Source organism: Vitis vinifera, chromosome 17 (genome assembly GCF_030704535.1).
Source record: "Vitis vinifera cultivar Pinot Noir 40024 chromosome 17, ASM3070453v1".
Lineage (NCBI taxonomy): Eukaryota > Viridiplantae > Streptophyta > Magnoliopsida > Vitales > Vitaceae > Vitis > Vitis vinifera.
In genome coordinates, this window is record NC_081821.1 from 1,254,618 (window position 1) to 1,267,049 (window position 12,432).

Consider the following 12,432-nt stretch of genomic DNA (forward strand, 5'->3'; position numbering starts at 1 on the left):
TCCACCTTTCCTTGGATGCAAGGGCATTTTCTTTTCTCTGTCTTCTCAATTTTCTTTAACATAGGCCAATTGCCCTTCGCTTTAGGGCAAAAACAATTGAGATTGGTTGAAAATGGTAGCAAAATGTGGGCTAATGATTTCTCATTATGGGGCGCCTTATGCTGACCCACTACCACTAACATTTTTTTATTCAATGCTTAATATATGGTATATTCCATGCTTTTTTTTTTGTTATATTTGGACAAATGTATGTTATCTTTATGGAAAAAATTATTGCCTGCTTGGATGGCAATTAGATAATCAAAACACTTGATTACCTTTGGAGTAATGTATGTTATTTTTCATATTTGAGTTTTTAAAAAGATTTTGTTTTTGAAAACACTTGAAAAGTGTTTTTAAATTTTGAAAATTTGTATTTTGATAACTATTTAGAATTTGACATCAAATAGGTCCTTGTTTAAATTGGTTACTAACTTAAATATACTTTTCATAAATTTTCAATGAAAACAATTTTTTAAGAATGAATATGCTTTTTGTAAAATATTTTAAAAAACAATTAAAATGTAAAGAATATTTTAAAAAATACATATATATTATAAATAAATGAATAACATCTATGAGGAGAATAAGCCAAAAAAACTCAATATTTGATGTGGTTCAACAATTAATATGATTCTTACGTCTATAAAGTTCAACCTTTATAAGCTGATCAAATAGACAACTCAATTTTTGACATTGTGAGGGAAGTATAATAAAACTGATTCAAGTTTCACAATCTAATTTAAGGGTTCGAAAATATTATCATAATCTTACTATCAAATATTGAAATTTAAGGTATAATATTAATACTTGAGAATAAAAAGAAAACATAATTTAGATTTGATGGAGTCATTAATTACATATTTAGGGTCATACTTCTTACACCCATGAGTCAAACTGAGGTTTGGTCAAAACGTGATGAGTTTTAAGATTGTGGGTGACACCAATTGAAATCCTAGAGGATTGTACCCAACTACAAGACACTTTAATATCATGTCATTGTACCTTAGAGTTTAGAGTTAAATCTTAGGAGGCATTGAAAAAAATGGCATGTGTCTTTTTACTTTGGAAAGCCAATAGTTTTTGTGGGTAAAGGCTGTCAAGAATGTGAAGGTGCAGTAAACTTTTCCAAGGACATTTTGGGTGGCCCATTTGCCTATATTTGCAATTTCCTTAGGGATGGTAGTGAGAATTAATTGATTAAAAACGACATTTTGAGCCACCCATTTGCCTATATTTGTAATTTCCAAAGGGATAGTAGTAACAATTAATTGATTAAAAGGACATTTTGAGTGGTCCATTTGCCTATATTTGCAAATTTTTAAAGGATAATAGTAAAAATTAATCAATGAAAAGGACATTTTCAGTGGCCCATTTGCCTATATTTGCAATTTCCTAATAGAAAATAATAAGAATTATTTCATTAAAAGTGATGAAAAGTCTTTCATTCAATGATAGTTAGATGGCAATTTGTCACCCAAGCAAAATCTATCTTTTATTTTGAGACAATTGCAAACATGGTAATAGCCATGGGCTGTTGTAGCAGTGTTCTAGGCCCTTTTTGATAATTATTTTCAAAAATGGTTTTTGAACATTTTGTGGAACAAAAATTTGTTTGAGAACTTAAAATGTTTTTAATCTATTTTTAATATTTTTGAATAGGTTCTAAAAATAATTTATATATCAAATACTTTATTTTTAATCATTCTACGCACTTATATAATTATTTTTTAAAATAGTCCTTAAAAAAAAGAATAAAAATAACATAAAACAAAAAAAAAAATATTTTCTATAAACACCCGATTAAAAAATAGTTTTTGATTATTAAATGCACTTTTTTTTAATTTATTTTTATATTTTGGAGAATAGAAAACTGTTCTTGAAAATAGTTATCAAACAAATCCCTAATTTATATATATCATTTTTCTTGTTTGGACTTTTATATATATATATATATATATATATATATATATCAATTAAATATGTGGAATAGATTTTTGTTTTGTAATTTTTAGAGAGAAATTAAATTTGAAATAAAAGTTGTAATTTTCAAATATAATTAATTTTACTAACCTCTCAAGGTTTGAGCTAAATACACCTAATCATCGTTAATATGAAATTTTATTAAATATTTTCGCTTTTCTTCTCATCATTTGTTATTTTCAAAGAAGTAATGCTTATCATATTGAGTTATTTTAAAATGTAAATTCTTTTATCCTATGATTACCATTTGAAAAATAAGAAGAAAAATGTTAAGAAAAGAAAATAGAAAAAAAAAACCAAAGAAAAATGAAAAATAAATTAAAAATTAAAAAAAATATGTTAAGATAACATAGATAGTAAAGTACAAATTGAAGGGTGTAGATAAATACAATGGCAGAATTGGTACCTGCCCATATCAATTATCAAGATGAAGGTCCGAGTAATGAAGAAGAGGCAGGCAGTTGGAGAGTGAGTTACAAAAACAGTAACGAGCAATGGCATTAATCATTAAGTTTCATTGAATACAAAAAGTACTCCTACATTCATGAATTTTCACAGATGGGGAATCCCATGATTTAAATTCTTAACAACCAAACCGGACGCCACCCTGTCCTCCATTTAAGGCCCGACCTATATCTCTTATTTATTTATTTATTATTTATTTTATGGAATAATGGAAGTGAGGAAATATGCTTATTATTATTATTATTATTATTATTATTTAGCATGAATGAAGGAAACTTTTGAAATTGCCTTTGATTGAATGCAACTGAGTCAATTGGGGCATCATTGATTTGCAACCCCTCAAGGCCTCAAAAATCCAAAAGAAAAATGGGGCATTGGAAAACCTTATCCAGAGATATTATTTTGGAGGGTTTTGATCAGAATCCAATAAATGCATGGAGATAAGACTCTACCCTTTGTTTTTCTCTTGCTTCTCCTTTGCTTTTGTTTGCCCATGAATGTTTGGACTTTAGTCATTGAATTTAATTGGGGGTGGGGGGGTACCAACACTTATATAATGCATTGTCCCCCCTCGTTAAAGAGCCTTAGGGGGATGCCCCCTCCACTGGGAATCACTCCATTCTGTTCAAATTTGCATTTTCCTTGAGAGAAAATGTGATGAAGAATAATAGCTTTAAAATTACTAAAATATATTTATATGTTTCTTTCAAATTATTTTTTTTCTATTTTATATAAATATTAAACAATTTAAAAATGTATGTGTTTTTAGTTCATTTTATTTTTTATGTTTTCTATAGTAAATCAAATATGATAAAATCCTTATCCTTTGTTTTTTTTTATCCTTTTCTTTGTTTCCGGCCCAACCTAATTGTCTCTGCGCAAGAGACAATCCCATGAGCCCCACATCCCTGATGAGAGCTACTGATCCAACCCACAGCACATTTGGGCCGACATTGGGTGGCCATGGCCAGCCTCGTCCAGAAGGCCAAGGTTCACATGAGTCTGGCCTAAAACACACGCCAGGCCCATGTCGTCAGTCCACCGCTATCTCGTGGGCCCAAAAGAAGTGCGTCCATGTATGACACTGCTATTGCAGACTATCGGAAAGTCTTCAGTTTCTCACTAGTAGAATCAACAATTGATGAAGAAAATTCGGGCTCCTTTGGCAATTATTTTCGAAAACAAGACTCAAAAAATTGGATAACAGTTCTCAATTGTTTTTGCTTTCGGCAAAAAAACAAAAAAAAAGACCTTCTAGTTACAAAATGAAATATGAAAAACAATCTTCTTTCCTTAAAAATCTTCAAAAAACTATTTTCTATTAGAAGTCTACTAAAAATGTTTTCCATTTTCAAGAACAGCTACCAAACAAGCCCTTGATGAACAAGCCAAATGTCCAGTCACCATAGACAATCCACCTACAACTACTTGAGATGACAAGCACCATTGAGAAAAGCTTAAAGAGGAATGGCAACTAAGAGAATAAAAATGAAGATCTAGACACCTAATCTACATGTGGGCATATCATATCTAAGAGAGAGGATACATGAACTTAAAAAGAGTAGAGAAATATGTGACAAGTAATATGAGAATATATTCAGATAACTAGAATCATTCAGTTAAAATGAAAAACATGGACCTTACATTTAGAACTGCACATAGGATTAGTTGAGTCATATCACTGCACTGGTCCAAATCACGGTTTTTAACAAGTTTCTAATTGAAGCCATTACATTAAAAACCAACCAGTTTTCACAAATAATAACAGAGCAAGTGCTCCTATGATTCATAGCCAAGGAAAATCCAAGTTCTGTCCACGAGCTCGATAGTTTCCATCATGCTGGGAAGCACCACAACATCCACAATGGGCGTTTGCTTAACTGCAGAAAACATTAAGCAAACTTGTGTTAAGGCTCTCTTAGAGTTTAGACTCCTACCAACTACCTAAGCCAGTTACTGTAATTGTTTTTTTTTTTTGTTTGTTTGATAACCGAGGAACCTTCCATGACCAAGCCCTTAGGACTCTCCATGGGGATCCAAACCTCGGGGTGCTGACCGCCCCACAACAACCAGCACCGGGTAAATTTAGGGTATCATCTGTGGCAAGATTCGAACCCAGGACCATGTGTCACTTAATGAGACCACACTTCCCAGTGTTCGTCCTGACCAACTGGGCTACCCTGACGGGTCAATTATTGTAAATGTTGTAAATGAATGCAATTCATTATATCTAGAAACAGAGTCCCTGAATTTTCATCACTCAAAATTCATTTTATAGAGAAAATATCAAATCAAATACAAGGGTAAAGTTGAAGTTGTTTTTCAACCTTACAATGTCAATATTCTTACAGGTGCTTGCAATTCTGGTACAACAGAGAGATGAAAACAACATCACCTGCAAATATTAAATTTTTAAAAAATTTAAGGAGGACCCTCACATAAGATATGAATTAAAATACAAGGATTCTAATTGTGTAACTCTAGCTGCAAATTTGGTATCTATGTTGTCACAGCCCAAATGGTCAATTAATAGTTTAATAGGGTGTTCCAAGGCCACCAAACTCAACAAAGGCTTAATTCCAATAATTTGAAGTTGCTTACCAACTTGAATTGTGGGGCAGGGTCCATGCCTACTAATTACCTGAGCCTACTAATGGAGGCCTTCTTAAAGATCACAGCTGTGCTGGATTCAATGGTGAAACGTTTCAAAGGAGGCTGGGAGCATTTTAGCTAACTTGTCTATGTATTTTGAGTCCATTTTTAGATTCCAGGTAAGCGACTGGAAAAGCTCAAGAGAGACTTGTGAGGGAAATCTGAAGAAGAATATATGCACCATCTAGTTAGTGGAATTCAATTAAACCCACACAGGTCAAAGAGTGGGAACTTAGGCAGTTTGAGGGGTTCAACAGGACTTTTCTAGGAAAATGGTTGGGTGGGTTTCTCCTTTTTGATAGGTGAACTAAAATTTCTTAAAAAGAACCTAATAAAGAGGAGACTGTTCTCAAGTACACAGAGGGTATATAAAGGGTACTGAAAGGCACAAATAAAACTAAAGCACCAACAAATTACTAACAAGGTCCCAAACATTGACTAAAGAGTAACAAGGTTAAAATATTGACTCCCCACAACTTTTAAACCAAAGAAAAAGAGAATACAGAAAAGACTTCCAAAAATTGATCAGAGAACTTTAACTCGCCAAAAGTTCTTGAATCACATCTTACCATACAGGATTATTGTCCAACCTTTGTTCAGTTCTTCCTCGTCAAATTCTCATACCAACCAAATAAAACTTCATTCACTTGTTCAGAAAGAACCCATGAGAGGTAAAATATGAAGAACAAAACTCACCATAACTGTTATGGTGAGTTTTACCATAGTGTATCAGGACATGGCTGGCTCATTCACTATTGTTCTTGCACAATAACACTGGTTGCCTAACTTCCACCCCCTTTTCATCACCTGGCCTCAGGTCAAATCCTTCCTCACCAAACAAATAGACTATTATGGGGGGTGGGGGCAAGAACCCCACACTTATGATCATCATGTCCTCAATTGATGCCACCTCTAACTTCTAACTAATGAAATACACCTCCATTGATGCCACCTCAAGAAATACACTATCATGCCAAGAACCCCACAATGGTTGCCTAACTAATGACTTCTAACTGATGATTGATAGAAAGTGGGCACGGATGTACTGTTATCATAGGCATGACAATGAAACACCGACTGAAGGAGACAGTTGATTGCAACCACCAACCTGCATCCTTTCATCTAAATGTTCAAATTCAATTTGTTGAAAAGCCTGAGGTTACAAGAATCCCAAAAACCAATCAAAAGATATGCATGGTTAAGGATAAAAAGAATAATTATACTACATACAATAGCAATACAAGCAATATAGAGGCGTGTTCGATTGGGTTTGGTTAGGGTTAGGCTGCTTAAGGATACTCAACCTTAGATATCTGAGTCATCAAATTGGGATTTCTAACCCAAGTCCAACACTGTGCCTCCAAACATTGGCAGTTCCTCACTCGCTAGTCAGGTTGCTTCAACCCTCAAACCTATCAAAGTCTAAATTTGTCAAAAAAGTCCTAAAGCCTCAACTCCACTAAAGACAACAAAAATCTAAAAGATAGAACCCCATTCCTACAACCATCAACCTGTCCTAATGTATTTGTGCCTGCACCGGACATATGGCATACCCATCAGGATTTGTGCATTTCCTTCAGATCAAATGAAAACTTTCCAATCTCTACCTTCTTGCATCCACAAATTCATGGTGAGAATTTGCAAAATGTAAGTGAAAAAAGTCCTAATTGTAAACTAGTTTGAAAGGAGGACTGAACTTAAAAGTCTAAGTTCCACTCTAGGTTGATCCACAACAAGAAGGCATGCATATGCATAAAGATCTCGAACCCTATCTATTAGAATAAGGGACCAACCAATTACTGATACAGCACCTTGCTCTTCATATACTTCAAATACAACAAAGCATAAAGGGATCTTCCAAAAAAAGTGCTTATGAGGACGTTAAATTAATCAAGTACTTGAATACATTGACAAGAAACATCGAGGCAATGCGTCTTCAACACCTAGCACCACTCTGACCAGCATTCACCAAACTGCTCCCAATATGCAATTCCTGTAAGTTTTCTGAATCATACTTGTGACATTTATGAGGACCCATCAATCTCCATTCCACATTATCCCATGTCTACCAATTAGTTGATGAACTTACTAGCAACAAGCATACAATCCAAAATCAAGACAAGAACATGTCTGTACAATTTGTTATGAACAGAACAGTGCTAGGATTGCAGTCATGAACTTTGAATTTGGCTAGAAATTCCGAATTTAAGAATCAATCGGTCTTAACACCAAAAAAGGCCCTCATAAGTGAACACTGATAATATAAAATTCTAACAAACATGTTGAAAAAAAGAAGGTATAATTTCAGAAGCCCCCAACAATCAAGAATCATTCACAACAATGCACAAATCCAAAACCCAGCGAAAAAAAAAAATCACCCAATTATCACAAACCCTCAAAAACCCAGATCTGCAAAACCAAGAAAACCCTCCAAAACGATAAACCAAACACCCCCATTTCAAAAAAATCTCAAAACCAACCCACTATTATACATACCCTTGGCCATCAAGATTCCCCTGTCCACTGCTCCCTCCGCTCCCGTACGACCCATCCTCTGCCGTCTGCCACACCGACTGCCACGCCTGCGACGGCGGCTGCACGTACACCCCCGGATCCACCCCCGGAACCGCCGGCCTTCCCATCATTACCCCCGGCGCGGGCTGCCCCATCGGCGGATAATAGTACGGCACCCCACTGGCCGTCGATCCTACCATCCCCAACCCCCCCTCGTCCTTGATCTCATCCCTCGGCACAATATCCACCAAAAAATCAAATATATCCGTCCTAGTAATCGCCGCGGCGATATCATTCTTCTGCAGCGTCCTCCTCTTGTTCTCCTCCGCGTGCAACCACGACCTTATCGTCAGCTCCAGAATGAAGAGCTCGCAGGCCTTGGCGAAGAGGATTGGGGCCTCCGCCGAGATCATCCGCACATCCTCATCCGCCTTCATAATCTTCTTGATGCGGGCCAGAGGCAGTTGGTGGTTCTTGAAGTCGTTCACCTGCTCGATCTCTTGGCGTTGGTAGGACCAAAACATCTGAAGCTGCTGCTGTTGCTGCTGCAGAAGATGGTGAAAGGGTTGCTGTGGTGGGTATGGGGAGGATTGGGCCTGCTGGTTGTTCTCCATTTCTTTGTAATTTGATTCGAGGGAGGAGGGTGTCTCTGCTTGTTTTGGGATTTTTTTTTTGTTTTTGGGTCTGAGAGAGAGAGAGAGAGAGGATAAGGCACACACCCTTGTATAGATTCTTTGGTTATGAACTTATGATTAGTACAAGCTCTCCCTTTTTTTTTTCACTTTCACTATTGGGTGTGATGGATAATTTTTTCTTTTTTGAATGTGGAACAAAAAAATCTAAGTTCCGCAAAGAAATTAATGTTCTGTGAGGATATTGTAGAGTTAACAAAATTTTAAAAAGGGTTTACATATTTTTATTTATTTATTTTTAATTTTTTTAATTTTATTTTGAATGAATATTATATATTTATATTGGATTGATTTTTATTGATTTTATGTATTTTTAGAAGTGTGTTATTTAAAAGGACTTTCTTTTGTTAAGTTTAGAGATGAGGATACTGTGAATTTGACAAAAGAAGAAAAGGGTCTAAGCCCCTTTTGTTTACTTTATTTTTATGTATGAGCATTTTACGCTGATGGGGATATTTTTGTTGTGACGGATTCTTGTTGACTTTTTGTGGTTTTAAACGTGGGTTATTTGGATGGATTTTTTAATTTTTAAATTAAGCTTTAGAGGTGGGAATGTTGTGAAATTACCAATAAATGAAAAGGGTTTATGTTATTTTACTTATTTTATTATTTTGTTTGGTTTTTTTTCTTAGTGTATTTTTTTTCGGTTTTTTTAATTGATTTTATGTACTTATGTAACGTGGGTATTTTATTTAGATATTTTTTGTGATCAATTTTATTTATTTTTAAATATGGGTAAAAAAAAGGATTATTATTATTATTATTTTAGGTTTAGATGTGGGCATCGTGCAAAGGTACCAAAAAGGGTTTATATTCTTTCACTTAGTGAATTCTTTTTCACTTTTTCTTTTTTGGTTTGAGTTGTTTTCTTATTTGCTTTCATAGAAACTTAAGTTGAATTACTTGAGTATTTTTTTTCCCTTTGCCCATTGAAGGAAAGGAGGTTGTGCTAATTGCTATTTGAAGTACGTCATTTTACTCCACCATATGAGCGTTGCATACACTTATGTTCTTATGATAGTGATGACAATTTGTGACTAGAAAATATAGCATTTTGCTGAGCATTCTGTTGTACAGGATTTAATACTAATTGTTCCCGCTTAATTCTTCTATATGTCCTACCACAAATTTATATCGTATTTCGAATAACTTTACTGACTGAATACCTTTTGCATTTAGGGACTCTAAAGGCGCAAAATAAGTATTTTATTTTTTTTTACATTCTTCTATATGTCCTACCATAAATTTATATAGTATTTCTAATAACTTTACTGACTGAATGCTCTTTGCATTTAGGGACTCTATAAATTTCTACCCATTTTCCATGTTTCTTAGGACAACCTTTATGTGCTAATTGCTATTTGAACTACGTCATTTTACTCCACCATATGAGCGTTGCATACGCTTATGTTCTTATGACAGTGGTGACAATTTGTGACTAGAAAATATAGTATTTTGATGAGCATTATGTTGTATAGGGTTTAATACTAATTGTTCCCGCTTCATTCTTCTATATGTCCTACCATAAATTTATATCATATTTTCAATAACTTTACTGACTGAATGCTCTTTGCATTTAGGGACTCTATAAAGGAGCAAAATGAGTATTTTTTTTTTACATTCTTCTATATGTCCTACCATAAATTTATATCGTATTTCCAATAACTTTATTGACTAAATGCTCTTTACATTTAGGGACTCTATAAATTTCTACCTCTTTTTCCATGTTTCTTAGGACAGCCTTTATGTGCTAATTGCTATTTGAAGTACGTCATTTTACTCCACCATATGAGCGTTGCATACACTTATGTTCTTATGACAGTGATGGCAATTTGTGACTAGAAAATATAGCATTTTGCTGAGCATTCTGTTTTACAGGGTTTAATACTAATTGTTCCTGCTTCATTCTTCTATATGTCCTACCATAAATTTATATCGTATTTCCAATAACTTTATTGATTGAATGCTCTTTGCATTTAGGGACTCTATAAATTTCTACCCCTTTTTCCATATTTCTTGGGATATCCTTTATGTACTAATTGCTATTTGAAATACGTCATTTTACTCCACCATATGAGCGTTGCAGATGTTTATGTTCTTATGACAGTGGTGACAATTTGTGACTAGAAAATATAGCATTTTACTGAGTATTCTGTTGTACAGGGTTTAATACTAATTGTTCCCGCTTCATTCTTCTATATGTCCTACCATAAATTTATATCATATTTCCAATAACTTTACTGACTGAATGCTCTTTGCATTTAGGAACTCTATAAAGGCGCAAAATGAGTATTTTTTTTTTTTACATTCTTCTATATGTCCTACCATAAATTTATATCGTATTTCCAATAACTTTATTGACTAAATGCTCTTTGCATTTGGGGACTCTATAAATTTCTACCTCTTTTTCCATGTTTCTTAGGACAACCTTTATGTGCTAATTGCTATTTGAAGTACGTCATTTTACTCCACCATATGAGCGTTGCATACACTTATGTTCTTATGACAGTGATGGCAATTTGTGACTAGAAAATATAGCATTTTGCTTAGCATTCTATTGTACAGGGTTTAATACTAATTGTTCCCGCTTAATTCTTCTATATGTCCTACCATAAATTTATATCGTATTTCCAATAACTTTACTGACTGAATACTTTTTGCATTTAGGGACTCTAAAGGCGCAAAATAAGCATTTTTTTTTTTTTACATTCTTCTATATGTCCTACCATAAATTTATATAGTATTTCTAATAACTTTACTGACTGAATGCTCTTTGCATTTAGGGACTCTATAAATTTCTACCCATTTTTCCATGTTTCTTAGGACAACCTTTATGTGCTAATTGCTATTTGAACTACATCATTTTACTCCACCATATGAGCATTGCACACGCTTATGTTCTTATAACAGTGGTGACAATTTGTGACTAGAAAATATAGCATTTTGATGAGCATTATGTTGTATAGGGTTTAATACTAATTGTTCCCGCTTCATTCTTCTATATGTCCTACCATAAATTTATATCATATTTCCAATAACTTTACTGACTAAATGCTCTTTGCATTTAGGGACTCTATAAAGGCGCAAAATGAGTATTTTTTTTTTACATTCTTCTATATGTCCTACCATAAATTTATATCGTATTTCCAATAACTTTATTGACTAAATGCTCTTTGCATTTAGGGACTCTATAAATTTCTACCTCTTTTTCCATGTTTCTTAGGACAGCCTTTATGTGCTAATTGCTATTTGAAGTACGTCATTTTACTCCACCATATGAGCGTTGCATACACTTATGTTCTTATGACAGTGATGGCAATTTGTGACTAGAAAATATAGCATTTTGTTGAGCATTCTGTTTTACAGGGTTTAATACTAATTGTTCCTGCTTCATTCTTCTATATGTCCTACCATAAATTTATATCGTATTTCCAATAACTTTATTGATTGAATGCTCTTTGCATTTAGGGACTCTATAAATTTCTACCCCTTTTTCCATATTTATTGGGATAACCTTTATGTACTAATTGCTATTTGAAATACGTCATTTTACTCCACCATATGAGCGTTGCAGATGTTTATGTTCTTATGACAGTGGTGACAATTTGTGACTAGAAAATATAGCATTTTACTGAGTATTCTGTTATACAGGGTTTAATACTAATTGTTCCCGCTTCATTCTTCTATATGTCCTACCATAAATTTATATCGTATTTCCAATAACTTTACTGATTGAATGCTCTTTTCATTTAGGGACTCTATAAATTTCTACCCTTTTTTTCATGTTTCTTAGGACAACCTTTATGTGCTAATTGCTATTTGAAGTATGTCATTTTATTCCACCATATGAGCGTTGCATACGCTTATGTTCTTGTGACTAGAAAATATAGCATTTTGCTGAGCATTCTGTTGTACAGGGTTTAATACTAATTGTTCCCGCTTCATTCTTTTATGTCCTACCATAAATTTATATCGTATTTCCAATAACTTTACTGACTGAATGCTCTTTGCATTTAGGGACTCTATAAATTTCTACCCTTTTTTTCATGTTTCTTAGGACAACCTTTATGTGCTAATTGCTATTTGA

At 33.8% G+C, this 12,432-nt stretch overlaps 1 protein-coding gene across 3 annotated transcripts; it reads right to left on the minus strand.

Annotated features, from left to right (window-relative positions):
• Positions 1 to 4,061: 4,061 nt before the first annotated feature.
• Positions 4,062 to 8,410, minus strand: LOC100259532 (nuclear transcription factor Y subunit C-1). Of its 3 annotated transcripts, XR_788098.3 has the most exons (3): positions 7,636 to 8,410; positions 4,820 to 4,882; positions 4,062 to 4,367 (listed from the first exon to the last, which is right to left on the minus strand). XR_788098.3 is itself a non-coding variant. In XM_002284005.5 (2 exons), exons 1-2 carry the CDS (start codon positions 8,265 to 8,267, stop codon positions 4,364 to 4,366), a joined length of 636 nt encoding a protein of 211 aa, XP_002284041.1. In that variant the 5' UTR covers positions 8,268 to 8,410; the 3' UTR covers positions 4,062 to 4,363. The 3 variants fall into 3 exon arrangements, 2 of the variants coding, with proteins under 2 accessions (XP_002284041.1, XP_059590009.1); XM_002284005.5 differs by lacking the exon at positions 4,820 to 4,882; XM_059734026.1 differs by lacking the exon at positions 4,062 to 4,367 and having other exon boundaries at positions 4,738 to 4,882.
• Positions 8,411 to 12,432: the final 4,022 nt, after the last annotated feature.